Below are 26,593 nucleotides of genomic sequence, written 5' to 3'. Positions count from 1 at the left end.
AAGATTTTTAGCAGCATCCTTAGCTTCTGTCCACTGTATACAGTAACACTCACTTCTCATCTTGACAACTAAAAATGCCTCCTAATAATGCAAAAGCTTCCTAGAGGGGAAGGAGTGGGCAAAAACTCCTATCCAGTTGAGACCACTGGCTACACTGTTGCTTACTAGGACTCCTGCATGCTGTTATCTGAAATGACTTTCCTGCACTATACCAGATGATTGTTTCCTAGTTCCCACATCTGTCTTTTTTAAATACTGCTTTCTTTGGGTAGAGCACATTATGGTAGCCTCTACAATGGCCTCAGTGATCCCTGCCTCCTAGTATCCATATGTAACCTCCTCCCACATCATAGGGTTCTATCTGTCCTTGCTGAGTTTAGACTGTCAATTGGGGGAAAAAAATGTACCACATGAGAGTCATGAGTTAAGTGTTACTTAGGGCAAAATGAAGATTATAGCCTGGGAGACAGCTTATCAGCTCTGAGAAACTGCTCTGAAGAGGTGGGGTAGAAGGTCAGTATTATATAAGATTTTATTGAAGTGGGGTATGTGCAGTAAAGCACATATTTTGTCACAGGCTCATTGCTAGTAACATGGAGCAGATGTCACTCTTAATGATTTTAGTACTTTTCTAGATACCAGAAGATGCAAGAAATTTGGATCATAAAATATTCTGAAAATGTCCAACTATTTGAAGGGTCATTCTGCCAGCTTTTCCCAAAGCACAGAGTGCCTCACATCTTATCTCCACACTGAACTCCCCTTAGGAGTTGTTGAAGGTCACTAAGTGTAGGGCTCATGATTTAATCCTTGTAGAGGCAAATGGAAAGTGCCAAGTTTTAGTTGATACTGCTGTAAGAGATGTTGATTTCAATATGAAGTACACTTATTTTGTGTACCTACCCAATCTTTCTCTCTCCCCTCCTTCCCTTCCTTACTGTTCTCTCAGGGGGAAGCCAACAGACTAAATTCAAGAATGATTGTTATGTAGCAGTAGATAACTAACAAATGCATACCAAGAGTGTTTTAATAAAGATGCCAAAACAGTTTTAAAGTACAATGTGAGATAACTCTGCCCTTTTATGTATGAATACATATTTATTTAGATCTTTGGATGAAAGATAGAGTCCTCACTTGAAACTCATTTTCCCTTAGAATTATGAATATGCATTTCCATTATCTTTGAACTTCCAGTGTTTCTGTTAAGAAGTCATATGCAAGTCTGAGTTTTGATCTCATTTTTAGCAAATTTGGGATTTTGCCTTTGTATGTCTTCTACTGTTAATTGTACTATGTAGGGTAGTGAACACTCATGTGAGATTTCTTTTATCCTATAAAGTATTTTCAATTACATCTTTGCTAATGGCCCTTCCCCAACTATTTTCTCTTTCTTGCAAATCATATTGGACATTTTTTGGGGGGAGGGGGTGATATGCTTGTAATGGAGGGAGGTACAAAAAATTGCTTTTTTTTTTCAGGAAAGGCTTTATTGGGGCCCCTACTGTAGCCGTGGGAAAAGAGAACAACAAATTCCCTTGTTGACAGTGGGTGAGTTGACTCCTTATACAGGGTGAGGAGTGTGTTCAGGGGTCAGGCTGGAAAAATGGTTTCGGTGGTTTGCCCACCCCTTTAGTGGTGCCATCTACAGCAGACCTTGTACAGTACCCTGCTTTTGTTCTCAGTCCCCTGCTATTGGTCCAGGTTCCTCAAAATGGCAGTTTTTTTCCTTGATCTATTTTTAAAATTTTTGTCCAGAATTTGCCCCAACTGTCCAAGCATGCAGTTATTTTTATGGAGAAGTTGGGTTTGAGATGGCTGGATGGCATCACTGATTTGATGGACGTGAGTCTCAGTGAACTCCGGGAGTTGGTGATGGACAGGGAGGCCTGGTGTGCTGCGATTCATGGGGTCACAAAGAGTCGGACATGACTGAGCGACTGATCTGATCTGATCTGATCTGGGTTCTTCTATGGAAAAAACTTCCCATCTTTTGCACGGTAAAAGAAAATCCTCACCATAAGCTCTTGAAAGAGGGCAAAAATAAAGCTAGTAATTCAGCTCCCAGTGTACAGAATGCCACTTTATTTCTACGTTCATCCCTGCATCTCTCTCAACCTCGCCCCCATAGCTTTGATCCCTATTGGTTCAATTCCTATAAGTTACACAATAAATGTCTAATCTCATGAGATGGAGGGGAAAGGAACTTGCTTCCTTGGCAGAACACAGAAAAGTGGGCCAAAAGTCAACATCTCCCTGTACAAATTTAACACCATTTGCCCCAACTTCATGTCTCAGTGCAGCCTCTATGGAGCACAAACTAACCTGGATCCGAACCTCCCCAGGATGCCTTCCTGTTAGTGTTAGCCTTCAAAGAGACCTGAAAGGAAGCAGTGTTAACCTCCATCTGTTGCCAATTTCCATCCTACCCTAAGCTCTCTCATTTGTCCTTTTTGTCTTTTTGAGTTCCTACATTTCAAAAATTTTAAATTTCTTTATGTCACAGTGGAGCAGTTTAAGAAGCGAGTAACAATAAATTTGTGCCTTTATACTTCACATTCAAATAAGAGCATGCCCTTGTTACATGGGATTTTTCTGAAAAGTTTTTTCAGAAAAGTTTTGCTGAGCCCTATTCCCTATTATTAATAATAATTGTAAATTCACTTGCTCTCAGGAGGGAGCACTCCCCCATGCACTATTTCACTTTGAAATTTCAATTGGGAGTGAATGCCAAGCTTAGCTGGCTAGTGTCAGTGCTGGGTCTTCAGCTAGTGCCTGCAACTTCAATCATAGAAAGTGGCATCAGTAAGGAATGCTATTTTTTCCCCACTTGATAGCCCTGCGTGTTTCAGTGGGCGCCACAGTGCAGTGTGCCAAATATGAGAGATACCTGGCAATGTCTTTTGTTGGCAGTGCATTCCCAAATATTCCAGTGGGGTTTTTGCACTCCTCTCACTTTGCCCCATCATTTCTATCTGGCCCATCTGTTTTATATTACCATTTTTACATTAAAGTATAATCAATTTACACTACTGTGTTAGTTCACGTGTATAGCAAAGAGATTAAGTTTTATATACACACATATATATATGCTATTTTTCAGATTCTTTTCTATTATAGGCTATTACAAGACATAGAATATAATCCCCTGTGCTAGGTCCTTGTTGTTTATCTATATTATATGCATTCTGAGTATATGTTAAAAGTTCTAATTAATCTCCACCTGTATCCTCTGGTATACATAAGTTTGTTTTCTATGTCTGTGTGTCTATTTCTGTTTTGTAAATAAGTTCATTTGTATCATTTTTTTTAGATTCCAGATATAAACAATATCATATGATAGTTGTCTTTCTATGTCTGACTTATTTCACTTAATAATATAATCTCTAGGCCTTCCTTTTAAATAGAGTCCCATAAGCAAGTGGAGAAGGCAATGGCACCCCACTCCAGTACTCTTGCTTGGAAAGTCCCATGGACAGAGGAGCCTGGTGGGCTGCAGTCCATGGGATCGCGAAGAGTCGGTCACGACTGAGCGACTTCATTTTCACTTTTTACTCTCATGCATTGGAGAAGGAAATGGCAACCCACTCCAGTGTTCTTGCCTGGAGAATCCCAGGGATGGGGGAGCCTGGCGGGCTGCCGTCTATGGGGTCACAGAGTTGGACACGACTGAAGCGATTTAGCAGACTTAGCAGCAAGCAAGGTGCTGTAGAGTGAATATGGCATTCGCAACAGTGCACACACATTAAATGAAAGCTAAAGCAAATACCAAAGAGAAACTAACAGGTTCTTGAGAGTGGTGTACACAATTCGAGGAGAGGTCAGAGCATAGAGCAAAACAGTTTATAAAATAAAAGGTTAGCCTAGCAGTGTTTGATTTTCAGCCCCACTAGTTCAGCTGTGTATTGTTGAACAAGTCATTTAAACTTTCTGTGCCTAAGTATCCTCATGTATAAATGGAAAAATGACACCGACTCCATAGCTGTCGGATGAGAATTAAATGAATGAATGTATGTAGAGTGCTAAACTTGCAGCTCTGCACACATTAAGTGCTTTATAAAATTGGCTGCTATTAACTGTATTCTAGTCGAGAGGTTGAGGGAGGTTTCTTGATGATTGTGGTGGGAATTTAAACTAGACTCTGAGGTTTAGAACTTGTTCACCATTCCCCCCACTTCGGTGCTAGACAGAGGATCCAGTTTCCAGAGCTCTCATTTCTAGGCATCAAGAGGTCAAGCTACTTATTAAAGTGGGAACACATTTTCAATAACTTTAAATTAGGAGCAATAATGATAATCCAAGACTAGCTGCACAAAAGGTAATTAACTGCACAGAAAACTGAATGAGCCCTGGGCTTGGGCCTTCTGCTGAATTTGTTCCACATCTCGAGATAAAAGTATTTACAGGTCAAGTGGTCAAAGGAGAATAAAAACATGTCTTTTATCTGAGAAAAGCTTTCTTTGCACTGACTTCAACTACTTTCTTAATCTGTAAGCCTCTAATTAGAGTTTCTCAACCCTCTCCATTAGGCTTTAAAAAAAGAGAATCAAGGGGGCTCAGTCACCAGCCAGCTCTTTGGTCTGTTTAGTAATAACTCTTCTTTGTCTGTATCCCGTATTTTTCATCTGATTTCCTTCAGACCCTTTACAAACAGGATCTCATTAATCCTCAAGAATACTGCTGTGAGACCCTTGACCACTGCAATTATCCCAAATTTACATATGAAGAAACCAAGGCACTCAGTGCAGGCCTTTCCTCTCCTTACCAGCAATGAAGCCTAAAAGCAGATAATATTTCTCTCGATTCTCACACTAAACACACTCATGACAGTTGTAAGCAACCAGCCTTGATGAAATAAACAGTTACTCAATTCCTGGAACACTTCTAAAGAGTGGTTTAAACTTGGAAAGTACAAAAGTGAGAAGACAAAAGAAGCCTCCAAAAAAAGATAATCAAAGCAAGCCAGCTCCACAGAGCCCAGCTGCCCAAACAAGCTGCCACTCACAGGTGTATTACAGGGAACAGAGTAGGATCTCAGGAGAAAAAGACATTAATAGAATTTATATTTATATTCATGCCCATAATCACTAAGGTGTTTTCTGGATATCCTGGGAGGACCTGCCCAAATCACGCTCAACTCTTTGCAACCCCATGGACTGCAGCACACCAGGCTTGCTTGTCTTTCACCATCTCCCAGAGTTTGCTCAAACTCATGTCCATTGAGTTGGTGATGCCATCCAATCATTTCATCCTCTGTTGCCTTACTTCTCTTGCCTTCACCTTTTCCCAGCATCAGGGTCTTTTCCAGTGAGCTGGCTCTTGGCATCAGGTGGCCAAAGTACTAGAGCTTCAGCTTCAGCATTAGTCCTTCCAATGAATATTCAGGGTTGATTGTCCTTAGGATTGACTAGTTTGATCTCCATGCTGTACAAGGGACTCTCGAGAGTCTTCTCCAACACAACAATTCAAAAGCATCAATTCTTTTGCACTCAGCCTATGGTCCAACTCTCATATCTATACATGACTACTGAAAAACCATAGCTTTGACTATACAGACCATTGTTGGCAAAGTGATGTCTGTAAACCTATAAAGCCTATGGTAGTCTTTGATTATCACCCAGCACTTACTAAGTACATCCCTCTTTCTCCTACTAGATTCAAAATACATAATTCCATCCAAGAATACTGAGGCCAACTATGTGCTAGGTACTCTGTTAGGTGTTAACATTATGAAAATCAATTGTGTATGGAAACTAACCTCAAGAATCACCCAGAAGCCAGCTATATCATATTAATTTTTTTTTTTTTCCAGTTTTCAGCATCAAGGACAGTTTGTCCAATTCATGATAGTCATTAGGGACTGAAAGTTTGTATTCCCCTCAAATTCATATGTTGAAGCCCTAATCCTCAGTGTGGCTATATTTGGAGATGGACCCTGTAAGGAAGTAATTATGGTTAAATGAAATTACAAGGGTTGAGCACTGATCTAATAGGAAAAAAAATGCCTTCTCTAGAGGAGACAGTGTAGAGCCCCTCCACTCCTCTCTGTTCTCTTTTACTGAGAAAAGGCCATGTGATCCTACAGCAAGAAAGTGGTGTTTGCAACCAAACAGGTGACTCCCCACCAGACGTTAACCCTGCTGGCACACTAATCTCAGATGTTCAGTCTCCAGAACTGTGAGAAAATGCATTTCTGTAGATGGAGACATCCAGTTTGCAACATTTTGCTATGGCAGCCCCAGCTGCCAGTAGGTATTCAATAGATGTTTGTAGATTGAATTGTATTTTCTTATTTTTGTTCATCTTATTTCCATGTTAGTCTTTGATTACTTCTCTTCTCAAGGGCTTGGCACACAGAGTCAGTAGCTGCCATTCCCTCTATTTTGATTTCTTAAGCACTGCACAGGCTTTTCAGTCCACTCCACAGTCCGAGGGGTTGGAGGTGAGGGAGGGCATTTCCTAGGTACTTAACTGTGTCTCTACAGCTGTGTCCTGCTGGGACTGGTCTTTCAGGATGAAGAACTCTCTTCATCCATCCTATGCATATACCTTGCTCTTTTATTTTATTTTGTTTTGTTTTTTTTCCTCTTTCTTTTAGAAACATCAGACAAGTTTCCCAAGGTCTCATTCAGAGGGCATTTGAGAAAGTTGTTCTTAAAGTTTTTTTTTTTTTTTTCCTGATATCATGTTTTTGTACATCAAAAGCTGCCACCTGCACCTGGTGTCAAGGGTGGGCACCCATCTTTTTCCTTCTTCAAGGGAATGCCTGATTCATCAGCTACTCTGACTCTAGCAAATGAACAATGTTTATGTCCTCTTTGTATTCAAATTGCATCCAAGTTATCTTGAAGCCTACAGTTCACATGCATGCTCCCCCAAGAATGCAGATAATTCATATTATTTTGTAATCATGAGTAAGAAAATACACAGTGTTTTGTGCTTTACAGTCTATGCAGCCCATCCTCTTGCATCATCTCATTTGATCTTTACCTTAGACTGATTGAGCTTCTATAACAAAATATTGTAGACTGAATGACCCAAACAACAAAACTTTATTTTCTCACAGTCCAAGAGGCCAGCAAAACCAAGGAGCCGGTCAATTCAGTTTCTGATAAGAAGTCTATTCGTGGTTCCCAGACAACCACCTTCTCACTGTGATTCCACATGGCAGTGATAGAAAGACAGAAAGAGATAGGGACGGAGAGAAAGAGAAAGAGGAGAGAAAGAGGGTGAGAGAGAAGAAAGGTCTGGTTTGGCACTAACCCTATCAGATCAGGGTTCCCCCTTATAGCCTCATTTAACCTCATTATCTCATTATTCTAAATACAGACAAAGTAGAGTCAGATCTTTAACATGCCTTTTATGGGGACATGATTTAGTCCAGAGTATTAATAATCCTCAAGGACTTCTGAGCACACCACAAAAACATTAAGCCCCTACAACAAAGACTAAAGACCTAAGATCATGACCGAAATTCAGTTTTGTCACATCTCCATTTCTCCTCTCAGGTTCACCCCATGGCATGGTGGACTAACTGAATAATAATACTAGAGACACCATTTGCTCCTGCCTGTATCACTCTCCTTCCTCTAGAGGAAGTGACTTCTCAAGGTCACAGTCATATTATTGTGATGTAGAAGATAGAGGTCCAGCAGGACCTGATATCTCCAAGCAAGAAATGACTGGAAAGCTCAGAAATGTAGCAAATGGGCCAACCCAAACAGAGTCTGGGTGATATAAAAGGACTTGGGAATTTTAAATTCCAAGCAGCAAAGTGCTGCTTGATATAAGCCCAGAGATAAAAGCAATCGGGGTTTAGTAAGGCCAAGGAGACATGCCTTCAGATGCACGCTTTTCTCAAGCTGTTTATCAGAATTCTTGTGACTCTGAGGAATCTCGAGCATATGCCGGTGTCAGAGACAGGGTGCTGGAGGTACCATGAAACTGAAAGTCTCCCTTGAGAAAGTAGCCATAGTAGCCCTGGCTACTTTGAAGATACTCCCTCTCGGGATTCCTTTTCATCCCTATCTCCCTTGAGTCAGTCTGTTCCAAAGGTGAAGTGTCTGGGTTCATCATTATTCCCTCCAAGCTGTGTTCAATCACAAATGCAGACAGTGCATCTTATGAATATATTGACATATGGTAAAAAAAAAAAATGATAAAAAGAAACTGCCGAAGGAAAGTCAGATAGATATACCATTTGGTGCTGGAGGGCAGCTGAGGAGCCAGAGGGAAGGTGACCTGGAGTCCTGTTTGGATTTTGTACAGAAGTGATTTCACCCCAGATTGATGGTCTTAAAATGATCACACATTTTAAATTTTTTTTTTTTAAACCCGCCATCAAAGAGTCAAGAAGAACAGATAATAAAAGGGTAGAAATGGGAATTGATTGGTTAAAAAAATATTTCATAAGTACTGGGAATAAAAAGGAGAAAATGAGGAACAATCAAAACAACTTATTTTATTAACAAGTATGCTGCTGCTGCTGCTGCTAAGTCGCTTCAGTCGTGTCCGACTCTGTGCGACCCCATAGACAGCAGCCCACCAGGCTCCCCTATCCCTGGGATTCTCCAGGCAAGAATACTGGAGTGGGTTGCCATTTCCTTCTCCAATGCATGAAAGTGAAGAGTGAAAGTGAAGTCACTCAGTCGTGTCCGACTCTAGCGACCCCATGGACTGCAGCCTACCAGGCTCCTCCATCCATGGGATTTTCCAGGCAAAAGTACTGGAGTGGGGTGCCATTGCCTTCTCCAATTAACAAGTATAACATCGCATAAACAACACTGACATCTTTCAGGGAACAATTTAAGAGTCACTACTTCCATTAAGGGTTTTTTGACCCTACCTCCCAGGAAGACTTGCTTACTCTACCTGAAACAGGCCTCTATGCTAGCCATGATACATGACACATCGTTGCCTTTGTTTGCTTTTTTCTTTGTCACTAAACTAGGCTGGTTAAGGGCAGGACAGGATCTTGTATATCTCCGTCTCTCCTATACATGAAATAGTGCCTGCCACAAGGAAGGTGCTCTGTGAATATTTGTTAAATGACAAGTTTGAAGGAGAACTTCCTGGTACTGAAAGCAGGCAGAGCCATCACTCAGTAAAATGCTGTGAAAGTTAAATGTCTCTTCAGAACATTCTTCTCTAAACTCTTTTCCTGCTTCAACTGCTCCCTTTCCTCCAATTGCCATTGCCTGTGGTCCCAAACCCCAGGTTCTGGAAGCACAGTTGCTTTCTCTTTCCTAAGGACTCTCTGACCCCAAAATGTCTCCCATTCTGCCTCTGTTCTGTCATTTCAGAAATTAAAATCCTTTTCTTCCTTTAGGAAAAAGCTGTTTTCATTTGAAAAGACAGCAACAGCTTAACCTGAATGTCTCTAATTGGAGAAAATTCAAGAACAATGATAAAGGACAAAGGAGAATTCTAAAGCTGCCAGATTAAACCCTGCCAGGGAGAAACTTACAAGCATGGCTTTGAATTCCATTGCTCTGTCTCCTCTGGCCTGGATGCCCTTATTAAATACATTTGCAAGCCAGGAATTTGTTCAGTATTTATACAGCTCATCTACTCGTCTCCAGGCCCTGGCTTCTTAACCCAGAGTGCCAAAATTGAAGCCATTTTTATGACATTGGCCGTGGGCATTTTCTTCCTCTTGGGAACAAAGAAAGACTCATTTTAGGAGTGACCCTCTCCTCATAATTTCCACTAGATTCCCAAGGGTGTCTTAAATCAAAGAAAGGTTAAGAAAGCTGTCCTAACAGAAAACATTTCCCTCCACCTCAGAAGGTGTGAATCAATCCTATTATAAAATCCTTTCCACTGCCGTACACCTGAAACTACACAACATTGTAAATTAACTATACACCAACAAAAAAGTTTTTAAATTCCTGTCAGAGACTCTCTCAAATTAACTATCTTTGTTTTCCTAATTGCTATTCCAAAGTTTACTATCTTTGCTGCCCTACTCTTTCTTCTTTTTTTTTTAATCTGTAAGAATTCTTCACTTCCATTAATATTTTTGGAGGCATATTTTCCAGTGAAATGTATCAAAGTTGTATTAGAAATATTTCTAATTTGCTACAATTCAGTGTTCTCTGTATCTTTCACTGGCAATGAGATTAGTGACCTAATACTATGAACATACTGGGAACACATTGTAGGAACCCTTGTTTTCCCAGAAGAAATCTCTTTTTATTGATGTTGCTGTGGAAGAAATGAAGGTAATAATAAAATTTTGGCTAGTGGGCTTACTATTTACAAAGCTGCAGAAATAATAATTGTATACAAATACTATATAGTCTTTTCTAATATCAGCAGCACATATCTACACAGTAATTCATCTTTCTTAATAACAGCTTTATGAAGGAGACAGGTATTGTTCTCTGTGACTAAGTGAAGTAAGTTAGACCAAAAGACGGATATTATATCGTATGATATAACTTATAAGTGGAACCTAAAAGAATAATACAAATGTACTTATTTACAAACTGGAAACAGACTCAGAAAACAAACTTATGGTTACAAAACTGGAAATGGGGGGGGGGTGGAATAAATTAGGAGTTTAGGACTAAAAGATGCACAGTACTGTGTGTTTTATACTACTACTATTTCATACTGTGTATAAAATAGATACACAACAAGGATCTACTATACAGCATAGGGAACTATATTTGATATCTTGTAATAATCTATAATGGAAGGGAATCTGAAAAGAATAAATATATGACTATGCCTAACTAAATTACTTTGCTGAATACTGAAACTAGCACAACATTGTAAATCAACTATTTGTTATTATTTAGTCACTAAGTCACGTCTGACTCTTTTGCAACCCCAACATAAAATTAAAGAAAAATATTAAAGAATGCTATTAACTTAAAGAATATGTGTGTGCTAAGTTACTCCAGTTGTCTCTGACTCTTCACAACCCTATGGACAGTAGCCCACCAAGAACCTCTGTCCATGGGATTCTCCAGGCAAGAACACTGGAGTGGATTACCATTTTCTTCTGCAAGGGATCTTCCCTACTCAGGGATCAAACCCAAGTATCTTAAGTCTCCTGCATTGGCAGGTGGGTTCATTACCACTAGCACCACCTGGGAAGCCCAATTTATAGAATACCAATTCTTAACTCCTTATAGAAGCATTTCGAAGTCTATGAATGAAGCTCTAGTTAAAGAAATATAAATGTAAGACTACATAGAAGCAGAAAAGAGAATCACAAAATCTAAAACTTGCCAAGAAATTAAGAGGTTATTTTTTTCTGCCATCCACTGCTAGAGTTCTTATTATAGTTTCTCTAACAAATCATGTAATTATTTTTTGAAGACCTCCAAGGACAAACTCACTGTCACACAATGTATTTTGTTGTTGTTTATTTGCTAAGTCATGTCTGACTCTTTTGTGACCCCATGAACTGTAACCTGCCAGGTTCCTCTGTACATGGGATTTTCCAGGCAAGAATATTGAAGTGGGTTGTCATTTCCACTTTCAGGGGATCTTCCTGACCCAGGGATCTAACTTGCATCTCCTGCATTGGCAGGTGGATTCTTTACCAGGTATATTACTCTACAGTTATAATCTCTGAATTTCTAGTAAATTCATTCTTAAAGTTAGGCAAAATCTAACTTACAGCTAGATTGCTTGAGAAATATGGGCAACTGAAGTCCCTTTATCTAGATTGTCTTTGAAAAAGTTGAAGGTTGGTTTGAGTCTCTCTTCTTTCTTGTTTTGAGACAGCACTGTATACTGTATCCTGCTTATTTTGGTCAGTCTCCCTAGGTCCTGATCCTCTGCAGGGGGACTAGTAATGACCCAGAGACACAGCAATCCCACTTCTGGACATATACCTAGATTAAACCATAATTCAAAAAGACACATACACTCTTATATTCAGAGTAACACTATTTACAATTGCCAGGGCATGGAAGCAACCTAAATGTCCATCAAGAAATGAATGAATAAAGAAGATGTGATACATATAAACAAAACAATATTACTCAGACATAAAAATGAATGGAATTGGGTAATTTGTAGAGATGTGAATGGACCTAGAGTCTGTCATACAGAGTGAAATATCAGGAAAATAAAACAAATATCATGTATTAATACATGTATGTTTAATGTAGAAAAATGGTACAGATGAACCTATTTGTAGGGCAGGAATGTAGAGAATGTACATTCTCTCAGATGTAGAGAATGGATAGTGGACATAGGGGTGGAAGGGAGGGTGGGATGAATTGAAAGAGTAGCATTAAGATATGACTAGTGGAAACCTGCTGTATAGCACAGGGAGCTCAGCTTGGTTGTCTCTGATGACTTAGAGGGCTGGAATTGTGGGGATGAGAGGGAGGGCCCATAGGAAGGGGATATATGTATGCATGCATTCCATTCATTTTGTTGTACAACATTGTAAAGCAGTTATGCCTCAGTTAGGAAAAAAGAATGAATGAATGAGCACCCATCTTAGTTGTTTCTCTGTAGGAAAAAGAGATAGCAGGAAATGTCCAGCATCCTGAATCACTGAGTCTTCCAGCGCTACCTACTTCAACAAGAGTTTCCTAGAACCTTGGGGTGGGATGAGGTGGAGGTGGGGAATACTAATTCTCTGAAACTGAGTGAGGGGAGAGAGAACACGCTATTTCTAACCACAGCTTGGAAATCCATTTCCTATATATTAGAGTAACCTGTAAGACTTTTATACCAGCCCTGAGATTAAAGCTTAAGCCAACAAACACAGCATACGTATCTCCTTGCTTCCAGCATTTAGCCAGGGTTGCCAGCATGGAAATGCCTTTAAGGTAGGTAGAGCTTTCAGTGAAGTGAGGCTTTAGAGTATAAGAAAATAGAGGTTAAGAAAGAATTCATGAATGTCTTACAACCAACAAGGACCTACTCTGTAGCACAAGGAACTATATTCAATATTTTGTAATAACCAATAAGGTAAAAGAATCTGAATATAATAGATAATGTATAGCACAGGGAATTATACTCAATATTTTATAATAACCTATAAGGGGAAAGAATCTGAAAATTAATAGGTATGTATATATAATTGGGCTTCCCTGGTGGCTCAGAGAGTAAGAATCTACGTGAAATGAAGGAAACCCAGATTCAATCTCTGAGTCGGGAAGATCCTCTGGAGAAGGGAATGGCCACCCACTCCAGTATTTTTGCCTGGAGATTTCTATGGATAGAGGAGCCTGATGGGCTACAGTCCATGGGGTCTCAAAGAGTCGGACATGAATAAGTGACTAACAAACTAATTACAGAAAAGTGTTTAATATATATCTGAATCACGATGTTGGACACCTGAAACTAACACAACATTGTAAACCACCTACAATTCAATTATAAAAAAGAATGTCTTCCCAATTAAGTTTATTTAAAATGTGCTGCTTTTCAAGCAATTTTATATATATATATAAAACATTTTTAATTTATCCCTTAGGCTTCAGACTACCTACTAGACTTTAGGAGGAAAGACTGAAACCCAGCTCTTCTTACTGTGACATTTTAAGCAAGTTATTGAATGTCTGTCTACATGCCTTGGGCTTCCCTGGTGGCTCAGTGGTAAAGCCTCAGACAGGAGTCTGGTGAGCTAGTCTTTGGGGTCACAAAAGAGTTGGATTTGACTTAGTGACTAAACAACAAAGAACAACAACTATATGCATTAGATTCTACAACCCTAAGATACTGATTATATTAATACCATGAATCACATAGGATTATTGGGCCTAAGTGATCTTTACATTAATTATATTAATTAATTAGAATAGTGCCCAGGTGTACAGTTTAATATATGTATATATAAATAATAGGGTATACAGAGTAATAGATATGTAATCTGATATATTTATTTTTGATATGCATTATCTGTATCCATAAGCAACTGTATCCAAGCAGATACTAATGTGCCCATAGAACCATAGCCAAAAGATGCTTTGGAGGAAATCTTTCATCTCTGTAACAGTCTGACTATAATTCAATCACATCAGAAGAGACTGATCTAGTTTAGAGGAAAGATTACTGATTATCCAGAGACCAGGCATCTGGTCCCAGCTGTCATGAGTTAGCTGGCTGGCCTAACTCATGGTTAATCAGTTAATCCATGTCTCCGTGTCCTCAGCCAGCCTTATTGACCTTACAAATATATTATAGTGGCAAGATTTAAAAACTGACATGTTTCTATAATGGTCCTAATCATATAAAACCTGCTAATAAATAAGAGGTCTAATAACACATAATGTTTTCCTTTTCTCTTGTAGAGTCTCTTAAGAGACTTGGTTGACCATTCATTATCCCTATTTCTCTCATTTTTCTTCCCTTTCATGTTGCTTTTAGAATGAATGAGTCCTTTAGAGTTAGCCATTGTTACTACTATTGTAAATCAGGGCTGATTCAACCCATGGTCTAAATATTATTCTTAATTTTCTGTCATAAAAAGCTGGAAAGCAAGATGATACATAGAAGAATAAATCCAAGGAAAATAGAGGAAGAGAAATTTCTAGAGTTTTCATCTAAGGTCTAGAGAGGGCACAGGGTATCCCTGGCTTCCTGTATGCCACCCTCCCCACCCCCAGAGTCCATCCCCGTGGTGGATGGTCCAAAAGCCCAAACTCATCTCACTATATGGCAGGTTACAAGAGAAGAAAGACATTCTCAATCATAAGAAAGAGTTCCTTGAGAACACAATATATGGCTCTCCACCTCTACCCTCTTGGACTGTTCTAACCATTCTCTAGGATTTTGATCTCAAAGTGTCCTTTGCCATGACTACATAAATGATTGTCATCACTGCAAGGTGGAATTAAGTCATATGAGGAGGAAACCTGATTTCTGTTAGACATCAAAATGTTCAATGTTGATGTCCATCAACATTCCTTGCATGAATTGGATTCTCATCCCTTTATTATTCTAATCTTTGCATATTTCATTTTTCCCACATTCTTTCCAACACCTGATTCCCAGCACCCAGACCCATACTCCACAAGGTAATGACTCACTTATATTGCTTCTCTTTAAGACTGAGGCAATCACCTTCTATTAAAACAGCCTGCATTTACGTCAATTGTTTTAACAGCCCTCAGTAAAGGATCCTGTAGCATAGATGACAGGATATATGTGACGTGTGTCCTTCTGAAATTCAGACATGCTGATGATCTCCTTTATTCTTAATGGATTCCAGCACAGAATAAATACTAAAGAATGACTGCTACATAGTTAATGTAAATTAAAATCAATGCGTTTGTGACTTCAGCAATGAATTGACATGGGTCCTGAGTACAGTGCAACTCATTAGGTAAAGTACAACCAAAGGTTGGTCTGGAGATCTGGAAATAAGCTGCCCAGTGGAACCAAATTAAAACTGAAATTATGCAGAGTTCTGGAGGGCATGCACTGGCCCTCCAGTCCAGAATGACACTCCACAGACATCATGCAATCAGAACTCACCATTCTTACAGAGCAGGACAGCCAGGAAGTCCTGAGAAGAAGAATTGATATACAGCAAGAGGCTGGGTGCCTGGGCTGTCACAAAGCTCAGTGCAATGTTTTCTTTGGATAGGGCTGCATCCGCGTAAATTGCTGAGGAAGAGAGGCTCACATTCTTGGTCACTGGATAGGGTTCTTGAAACATGTAAGTCACTGAAGTGCCAGCCTCAAAAACAGCAGAAACCTCTGCAAAATATCAGAGAGGAAAGCACACATTGAAACATTCAGGAGAGTCATCATTGCCTGTTTACTCTTTATTTCCTACACATCGGTCACTGTGTGACGATTACATGAATTATAGAATATGCTTCCCATGATAATTTTAAAGCGGCAGAAATCATCATTCCTATTTACAAAGGAGAAACAGGAGGCTTGCCGGGGTTAATCACCTTGAACAAGGTTGCACAGCTAGAAGAGAGAGCTCAGATGTTCATTGTGAAATGTAGGTCTGGTTTCACATATATTTGCGGAATAACTACCATGTGCCAGGCTGATTTCTTTAGAAACGAAGATGAGATGTCTCTTCCTCCTGCACAGTAGAAATAAACTGTGCTGGGATTATCTTCCCTTCAAAACTGAAATCCTTACAATTTTTATGTTTTTCTCATGGGTCAGGAGGATGTTGAGTGGGCGCAAAACTACTGAGAGTAGGATACTGGGAGAAAAAGTAATTCTCCATGATATTGCGTTAAGTCTGAGGACCAACAGAAATGGAGGAGAGGAAATCCGTGGAAACAGTAGGAAAGGCCTAGGTATCCAACCCCCGGATCAGTTATTTCATTTTACTTATCTGAATGAAGGATAGTTGATTTATAATATTGTGTTAGTTTCAGGTGTACAGCACAGTGATTCAGTTATACATACATGTGTATCTATTCTTTTCAAATTCTTTTCCCTTATAGGTTTTTACAAAATACTGAGTATAGTTCCCTGATATACAATAGGTTTTTGTTGGTTAAAGAAAAACATGTGAATCTATATTAACATGATCAATTTCTCTTTTTCCTGAATGATAGGTTGACTATCCCCCTGAAATGCTCTGATTGAATCGGTGGCACCTAGAACATAATCAGTCTGGCTTTTGTGTCCTAATTCCATTGCAGATTTGTTCTACGTTTGTGAAAATTCTATAACAGTCTGTAATGGTGTCAAAAGAAAATTAAAGTGGCATATTTATGTATATTGCTTAGCAGGTTGGGAATACCGGTTCCTTTTTCACTAAAAGTTCAAGAGAAAGTGTTTTGTATTTCTCATGCAGATTAGAACAGCATCAGTACTCCTTATTACAGAGATATACACAGAAACTGGTAACTGGGAGGATTCTAGCTGATCATCAGCTTGATTTAAGCATGTTTTTTCTTTTTGTTCAAGCTCTTTTCATAAGTGAATCTTTTCTAGGACATGTGGCCTGCATTTTGAGCTACTATCTCCTAGTTAAAATAGTAATGACCTTTATGGGATGTTTGTGTGTGTGTTCAAATATAAGTAAAATTCAAATCATTCTGTATATTAAATACTAAGTATATTAAATGGGCATTCATATTACATTTTTCTTTATACTTAGGACAGTAAATTAAAATGAAAAACACTTTTTAAACTAGAGTTGTCCTATCTGAAAGAGATGGGAATACCAGACGACCTGACCTGCCTCTTGAGAAATCTGTATGCAGGTCAGGAAGCAACAGTTAAAACTGGACATGGAACAACAGACTGGTTCCAAATAGGAAAAGGAGTTCATCAAGGCTGTATATTGTCACCCTGTTTATTTAACTTATATGCAGAGTACATCATGAGAAATGCTGGACTGGAAGAAACACAAGCTGGAATCAAGATTGCCGGGAGAAATATCAATAACCTCAGATATCCAGATGACACCACCCTTATGGCAGAAAGTGAAGAGGAACTAAAAAGCCTCTTGATGAAGGTAAAAGAGGAGAGTGAAAAAGTTGGCTTAAAGCTCAACATTCAGAAAACAAAGATCATGGCATCTGGTCCCATCACTTCATGGGAAATAGATGGGGAAACAGTGGAAACAGTGTCAGACTTTATTTTTCTGGGCTCCAAAATCACTGCAGATGGTGACTGCAGCCATGAAATTAAAAGACCCTTACTCCTTGGAAGGAAAGTTATGACCAACCTAGATAGCATATTCAAAAGCCGAGACATTACTTTGCCAACAAAGGTCCGTCTAGTCAAGGTTATGGTTTTTCCTGTGGTCATGTATGGATGTGAAAGTTGGACTGTGAGGAAGCCTGAGCAATGAAGAATTGATGCTTTTGAACTGTGGTGTTGGAGAAGACTCTTGAGAGTCCCTTGGGCTGCAAGGAGATCCAACCAGTCCATTCTGAAGGAGATCAGCCCTGGGATTTCTTTGGAAGGAATGATGCTAAAGCTGAAACACCAGGACTTTGGCCACCTCATGTGAAGAGTTGACTCATTGGAAAAGACTCTGATGCTGGGAGGGATTGGGGGCAGGAGGAGAAGGGGACGCCAGAGGATGAGATGGCTGGATGGCATCACTGTCTCGATGGATGTGAGTCTGAGTGAACTCCGGGAGTTGGTGATGGACAGGGAGACCTGGCGTGCTGCGATTCATGGGATCGCAAAGAGTTGGACACGAACAAGTAACTGAACTGAACTGAGCCTTAGTTATAAGTATTTTTATTACTTAGACATTGTGAATTTCAATTTAAATTCAGCAAAACACATGAATTTGATTTATTTAGTTTCTTTTCTTTTACAATCTAAGAGTTTGAGTTCTCTGATCGTATTTAAGCCCTCTGATTAATCTGAACATCTGAAACCATTGGGCTAAATGGCAGAAAAATCTTCACTTGAAGGTGATTATTATTAATAACCATCATAAAACTCTAGGATCACAATCACCAATATAGCAACATCCTTTCAGCACTTACATCATGGAAAGAACTGTGCTGATTAGATTTGGAGAAGAAATCTAATCACACAGAACACATGTGAAAAGAAGTAAGACTGATGGAATGTGGCCTTGGATATGATGTGTGAATGACAAAGACAGTGACTCCCAGAGGTGGATCCTTCTGTGGTCAGGAGTAGCCTGAGAAGACTTGAAAGAGGAGCTTGGTAATGACTAGGTCTGAAAGTGTGTAAGGAATTCAGAGGAGGTGCTAGGAGACAAGGTGATGCTGGAAAGGACTTGTTCCCCTGGTAGCCTCGGAGCAGATTAACCTGGGCCTGGACCCTGGCGCTATGACCTTCTCCTGCTCTCAAGTGACGCTCTCAACCTCAGGCTAACACAAACAGGAATGAATTCAATCTCATGGTGAGGAGAAGGGTTGGGAGAAAGGATGTAAAGGAACAGCACATAGTAGGAATTCAATAAACAAATGGTCTTAATAATATAAATAGATTTAGAATTAAAGTATAAAGATTAGGCCTTAATGAATAGGCTAGCAGTTCTATAGAATCAGGCTATACTTGATTTAGAAAAACTTCAAACAAACTGAAAATAAATGAAAGAAATGAGAATTTGAATGCTGAGTGGGTATTTCACACTATTCAAAAATCATTAAAATTTTCTTATTAATACCAGTCTTGTGGATACATGTTTTTATGAGTTCTTATCTTTTAATAATACATATTACAATATTTACAGAAGAATTTATGTGATACCTGGAATTTGCTTCACTATAATAAAAGAGGAGGAGGGATGATAGCCTATAGATGAAATAAAAATGATCATGAGTTAATAACAGTTGAAGCTAAGTAAGAGATGCCTGGAAGTTCTGAAACCTTTCTCTCTACTGCAGTACATAATTTAATTTTTCTGCAATAAAAAGTAAAAAAAAAAAATAGAAGTTGGCAGGAAGGTATATATTGTATCATTTTTTCAATAAGTTTTTGACAATTGCTAAATTACTAAATCTCCAGTACTCTTGCCTGGCAAATCCCATGGATGGAGGAGCCTGGTGGGCTGCAGTCCATGGGGTCACTAGGAGTCCGACACGACTGAGTGACTTCACTTTCACTTTTCACTTTCATGCATTGGAGAAGGAAATGGCAACCCACTCCAGTGTTCTTGCCTGGAGAATCCCAGGGACTGGGGAGCCTGGTGGGCTGCCGTCTATGGGGTCGCACAGAGTTGGACACAACTGAAGCGACTTAGCAGCAGCAGCAAATTACTAAATACATGTATACTATTTTTCATTGAAATTCCATTAATAAGGGAATAATCAATACATATGCTTATCATAGCATTGTGAAAGTGAAGTCGCTCAGTCGTGTCCAACCCTTTGTGACCCCATGGACTGTAGCCTACCAGGCTCCTCCATCCATGGGATTTTCCAGGCAAGAGTACTGGAGTGGGTTGCCATTTCCTTCTCCAGGGGATTTTCCTGACCCAGGGATTGAACCCAGGTTTCTTGCATTGCAGGCAGACACTTTACCATCTGAGCCACCAGGGAAGTTCTACAGCATTATTTGTGTACAAAATTTGGGCTAATCTAAAATAATGATGATACATTATTTGGGATGATTATTCCCAAATAATGATACGGGCAATTTACTGACACTTTCATGTGCCAGGCATGATCTCAGTTGCTTTGTGAAGTGTTTGTTAAATTTCCATGACAGATTTTCACAAAGAATTTCTAAATTTTTCACATATTACAGGTGAAAAAACCATGGAATCATGAGGTTGAATTACACAACCAGCATCACACAGTGTAGACTGTAGATGAGACAGAATCTGAACACAGGCAGGTCTGGTACCAGAGTCCTACTATCACTTCACTAAAATACTCCAGTGATAGAATGGGTTAAATACACAGAAGCAATTCCACCAGATGAAATATACTGCAATCATTAAAACTGAATTATATAGGAATGTTTATTTAAAACATTAGATAATATATTCGGAATTCTATTTGAAAATATACTCAGAAATCTAGAAAAATAAAAAAACCAATCTTATCGTTCAAACACAACTACCAAAAAGAAAATCCAATTTTCTTGTAGTTCTTTTCTTTGCATTTAGTGTAGCTGAGAAATTTTGTCTATTCCATTTTATTAACATATTATGGAGTGCTAATAGTTGTGTAACTTTGTAAATATAGTAAAAAAAAAAACTGAATTGCCCATTTTAGAAGCATACATTTTGGGTATGTAAATTACATCTCAATAATAAAAAAGAGAAACACACAAACAAAACAATAAAAAACCTTACATATTTGAATCCTATTACCACATTCTTGTGGTAATAGGATGAAATTAGGGTCAAAAAGTGTAAGTCACTAAACCAATATGACTGTCAGAGTTCTCATGTGTTAAATGCAATATTACTTCTTCCTTCATACCTTGGCATAAGGAATAAATGCTGCAGTATGTAAGTACTAGCTAATTTGTGATTATTACTTGTTTATATCCAGATCAGAAACATAAAATGGATCAATAGATGGTGGTTCTAGGCCAGTCACTGGTCATGGACAAATGGCCTTAATTTCACCCTAGATATTTCCTAGATTTGCATCTCCTAAAATATACATGGAAGGTTAGCATAGAAGCCTCCTCCAATAGAGAACAGCCTTGTCCAGGACCATCTTGGACCTAAGTGTTCCCATTTCAGTCCAAAGCCACATTTCCCAGAGTCAACTGATATGGCTCAAAGATGTGGTTAGAAGGTTAATCTTACATACTTTGCAACTACAGAATATAAAGGGAAATATTTCCTTAGATTTATGAGATGGGGAGAAAGTTCACAAACAGTGAAATATGAAGCAAGCTGAAAAGGCTAAGTACATATTTGTCCATTTTTCTTATAGATCACACTAAAATGTAGGAAGAGAGCACAGCAGATATTTCAACAAATACAGTCAAAAGATGCAGTGGCATGGACAGAAGATAATGAATAGGAGTTGTTTCAAAGAAAGGAACCAATGGGAAATTAGGCTAAATTTAGAGTGAGATGATCTATGAGATGTTTGAAAAGTGTCTCTGGAGAAATGCATAGAGTTCTATCATTTTTCTTTATATTTTATTTTTTTACCAAACAAACACTTGGTTATAGATCTTATAAAATAATGCTAGCCGATTTTAGGGACTTGGGCTTGATAGTGTTTATTCTGCTTAGTGTTATTTGCTTCTTCTAGTCCATGGGGTCACTAAGAGTTGGACACGACTGAGCGACTTCACTTGCACTTTTCACTTTCATGCATTGGAGAAGGAAATGGCAACCCACTCCAGTGTTCTTGCCTGGAGAATCCCAGGGATGGGGGAGCCTGGTGGGCTGCCATCTATGGGGTCGCACAGAGTCGGACACGACTGAAGCGACTTAGCAGCAGCAGCATGTAGAGCCAGTCTAAGGATGACATTCCAAATTTCAGGGGAAATTATTCCACAGATTTCCACCAATGTTAAAACCCAGAAGCTGACATGAACAGCCTACCAACACAGGACCTGCTTTAGTTCAATCTTCCATGCAGGCCTGCCACTCTGCTGGCCCTAAAATTTGTATCGGTAATTTTCTCCCAAGGAGCACAATGCTTTCCAGCAACAATAAGCAAATGATTCAAACTAACTGGGGAGGAGGCCAGCGTCAATGAATGAAAAGCTTAAATTACAGTCTTTTAAAAAGAACATTGAGCGTTGTTTTTTTTTTTTTTTCCTATTATTTTTAAATTCTAAGAGTAAGTTGAATGAAATAAAACACTTTGTTACTGGTGCTTGAAAGATGTGTTTTCATGAACTGACAAGAATTATTTGCAATTCCTATCATTGTTTGTATGTAAATGGTGTTTCAAAGTGATTAAAACATTTTATTTTAATAGTTTAAATGCTGCTCTTGAACTAATGTTTACATTCTTTGTCCAACAATCTTTATTTTCCATCAATAGAATAAACTTTAGAAGATTCTGCAAAGATTGATAGCAGACCAAATCGTTTGTCCTTCTAGTTGAAAAACACTAGGTATTGATACTGAATCATGAATTTTTATAGTTTGTAGTCAGTTTTAATTTATCTAGAGAATTTACACCATAAGCATCAGTCCTTGTTCAAGTGTGTGTATCCAACATGATTAGCTTTTCCCAATGAAATTAATTTATAGGATTAGGAAGGGTACTAGGGCAGGGGTTTTGATGCCTGTGCTCCATTCTTAGCCACTTAGGAACTAAATGTGAATCCCTGGGCAAGGCTTTTAAAGCCTCAGACCCCACTCATGTCACCTGCAGAATTGAGAGATTTTATTTTTTTTAAATACATGATATGGATTATTAACTTACCTATACTCTCCCTATTGTAAAAATGATTCATGATGGCTTCAAGGTCTCTCAAGGTTTTCCAGGGCTAGATTCTATGATTATTTGATCACATTTGTGGATGAAGAAATTGGAATTAGGAAAGTTAGTACAACAGAAATGACAGTCCACCTCTCCCAGGGCTCAGCTGGCTCTAGGCCACATCAAGTGTGTTTTCCCGTTACTACCTATCCTATTCAACTGTACTGCCAGGATCCACAAACATGCTGCTGCTGCTGATGCTAAGTTGCTTCAGTCGTGTCCAACTCTGTGTCACCCCATGGACTGTAGCCCACCAGGCTCCTCTGCCATGGGACTCTAGGCAAGAATAATGGAGTGGGTTGCCATTTCCTTCTCCACCACACACATGAAGGATGTGTATATGTAATTATGTTGAGAAGCAATCCAGAGAGTCTGCAGAGAGGGAAATTGAGAGAGAGTAAATGAATGTTTGAGGACTCTCTAAGGGCATGAGTTTCCTGTGACATGAATACAATCTGTAGGCACTAAAACACAACCTGTGGGGAAAAAATAGATTTCTATTGTACCTTTTTTGCAAAAGGGTCCTTCATATGGTGAACTGGTGCAATCACAGAAGTATCCACTGTGCTTCTCCACACACTTGCCCCCATTGTGGCAGATGCTGCCATAACTGCTGCAATGGCCCGGGCATCCTGGCCGAACTCCAGACGTGACTTTTGCCCTCTCCTCCAGGTCCAGTTTCTGCCCATTCAAGTGTAAGGAGCGTATGCATCCTAGGAAGCCTTTCTGTCTTGATGATGTTCCCCCTGAGCCGTGAAAAATAAAAGGAGAAAAAATATTAGGTACAGTGCTCACAGTTTTGAGGTTTCATATCCCAAAAATGATAATACTTAATTAGTAATCTGTTAGCATGATGTGTTGGACTTTTCTATTAAATTTTCCAGTGAGAATTAGGAATTCAAAGAACCTGGGGAAAAGGGCATGTGTTTCAAGGCTGGAAAAAGTACTCCCCCTCTCAAAAAATAAATAAATAAAATAAAAAACTATGGTTCATGTGGAATCCTCCACTTGACATGTTTAACATAGAAACTTCAGATGACTGGACTCCTTGCAAATGAAATAAAATGTATTCTTCCTCTAAAATGATGTGAAAGTTGCTCACTTGTGTCTGGCTCTTTGTGACCCCATGGACTATAGTCCATGGAGTTCTCCAGGCCAAAATACTGGAGTGGGAAACCTTTCCCTTCTCCAGGGGATCTTCCCAACCCAGTGATTGAACCTAGGTCTCCTGCATGCAGGAGGATTCTTTACCAACTGAGCTAACAGAGATGCCCCAATCTTTGTCTATAGCAGACATTTATCTGAAAGTGAATGCACAGAGTGGGACTGTCCCTCTGGCAATGTTAGAAGCAAGCTGTTTGGTGCACTGAGTTAGAAAAGGCAACAAGCTTTGTAAAGCTTGGGCTCCTCTGGTGGCTCAAAGGGTAAAGAATCTGCCTGCAATGCAGGAGACCTGGGTTTGGTCTCTGGGGGAGGAAGATCCCCTGGAGGAGGGCATGGCTACCACGCCAGTATTCTTGCTTGGAGAATTCCATGGAGAGAAGAGCCTGGTGGGCTACAGTCCATGGGGTCACAGAGTCAGACACGACTGAGCACATTCCACTTTGTAAAGCTTATGCAGCATTGTGTCAAGTACTATAAAGAGATGGATGTTAGGACCAGACAGACATGGCATCAAACTCCATGCCAATAGCCATAAGACCTAATGACAATAATGACCACATGATGACTGAATCCCCTAAGCCTCAGCTCCTTGATCTCTAAAATAAGAATCAGTCTATTTCATGTGTTTATTTACAAGGCTTAATTAAAATTATGGAATATGCTACATCCTTAATCATTGTTCTTTTTTCTTGAGCCTCACAATGATTAGAACTAGTAGACTGTGTGTGTGTGCATGCATGTATGTGTATATATATCTCCCAGTGATTACCCCCAAATCATTATTTGGAAAATAAATTTCTTCTTCTGTAATGCAGAAAAGAATTGCAACCCAACTTTCTCCTGAGGGTACATCTCGAAGGCTTCAGAAAGAGTTGCAACGCTTGTTGCAAATTAATCAGGAACAGAGGAGATTCAAAGTGACAGAGTGTTTTGTCACTGTTGGAAACCTAGAATTCTACCAACCTAAACCAGAGGATATAAGAAAAATGTGTGCAGAGAGACAATAAGCCAAGGATTAAGCCAAATTCCATCAGTAGTTATTGATTTGGTGTTGGGAATTCTGGGAGAGTTCAGAGAGGATACAGAGTCAGCCTGTCCTTACAAAACACAAATTCTATTTCAAGTTCAATGCTTTGGCCTAAAGCCCATAGAAGTGGAAAAATGGAGGACACATTAAAGTCTCCAAGGTCTACAGAGTGTCCTAATGGAGAAAAGGTAAGTTGGAAAACAATGGCGGTAATGAGGTGGTATTTGTTTATTGTATAAATCATCTCTCTGAGCCTCATTTATTTGTAGTCATTCATGCTATAATTTTATTAAATCCTGGTCCAGCAAGTGACTCAATAAAAATATATTCATATCAAAGTGGATACAAATATGAATTCTAAATATGTTATCTCTGACCAGGAATATCACAATAAATAAGAAACAAAGCTGTAAGTTAAATAAATGAATATATAATGTGAATAAAAAATCTGCAAGCCTGGCAGGGTAGACAAAATGTTAATTAGCAATAGGGTTGAGGGACTTCCCTGGTGGTTCAGTGGCTAAGACTCCCAACTCCCAATCAGGGATACAAGGTTCAACCCCAGGTCAGGGAACTAGATTCCACATGCTGCAACTAAGACCTGGTGTAGCAATATAAACAAATAAAAATAAACACATAAAAAAGATTTTCAAAAAGCAAGAGTTGGAAGTGGGGAGAATTCTGCCATCTCTGAATCACACCAGGTTATCAGATCCATAAATATATATACAGTATTCACTGGCTGCTTCTGCAAGATTGAGACAAAATGTTTCTAAAGAATTAATCTAGTGTTTATTCTGAAGGAGTGATAGAACTCCACTCTGTTTTCAGTTCTGATAAGTGATACCCAAGCAGGCCAGAAGGTCAAACCCAAATTGCTTTCTCCTGTCTGTCTCAATTTTAGTGAGTAAATCTCCTTTTAACCACAAGATAAATCAATTATAAACACAAGCAGATCATGAAGAAAGGTTCATTATTTCTTTGCTAGAGATGGTGTAGAATAAAGAGAGGAGACCTGATGTAGGCAAATGTTTTGTTTTATTATTCCCCTTATTTTGTAGTCACTCCCTGTGGTGGATTTGTATAACTCTTCATATATCTTGTTAGTGGCATTTTTCTTCTAGGAAGAGATGGAGAATGCAAGATCTATTGCACACTTGCTTGTGTGTGACTTAGTCAACACGTTTATAAATGAAGAAGTGGCTAGGGTGATGTTTCTAGCAGAAATACACTCCTTGGTGTTTGAGACATATAAAGTATGGTGAGAATGACCCGAAATAAGGGGTCATTTCAATTGCAGATGCTGGTAAAACACAATGACACAATGAATATGAACCAAATTGCACAATGAATTAAATTTCCATTTTCGCCTGGCTGCTTTTTATTCTTTAAGAGGGAGAAAAACTAGAGGTTAGGCTCCTTTTTCTTATGGAGAGGTAATATTGTAGACTAAGAATAGAGTGCTTCAAGAAAGATGCTCCCCACCCACACAGTCATGCCCAATCAGGTGGTAAGCACACTCCCTTTTCTGACAAGGTCACCTATTTTGTGTTGTGTTGGTGGAGGTGTGAATCTTTCCTGAAACTTGAATACTGTA

General features: G+C 39.1%; 1 protein-coding gene across 1 annotated transcript in view; it reads right to left on the bottom strand.

Moving 5' to 3' along the window:
* The window catches only part of CNTNAP5 (contactin associated protein family member 5), a 1,040,042-nt gene that overhangs the window by 130,229 nt on the left and 883,220 nt on the right, over window positions 1–26,593 (bottom strand). Inside the window, exons 18-19 of the mRNA XM_024981085.2 lie at window positions 23,312–23,551; window positions 15,454–15,678 (exon numbers count right to left, since the gene is read on the bottom strand). Coding sequence (XP_024836853.1) covers window positions 15,454–15,678; window positions 23,312–23,551 — 465 coding nt within the window. The remainder of the gene's footprint in view (window positions 1–15,453; window positions 15,679–23,311; window positions 23,552–26,593) is intronic.

This window comes from Bos taurus, chromosome 2 (genome assembly GCF_002263795.3).
Source record: "Bos taurus isolate L1 Dominette 01449 registration number 42190680 breed Hereford chromosome 2, ARS-UCD2.0, whole genome shotgun sequence".
Classification (NCBI taxonomy): Eukaryota; Metazoa; Chordata; class Mammalia; order Artiodactyla; family Bovidae; genus Bos; species Bos taurus.
This window is presented reverse-complemented; position numbering and strand designations above follow the sequence as displayed.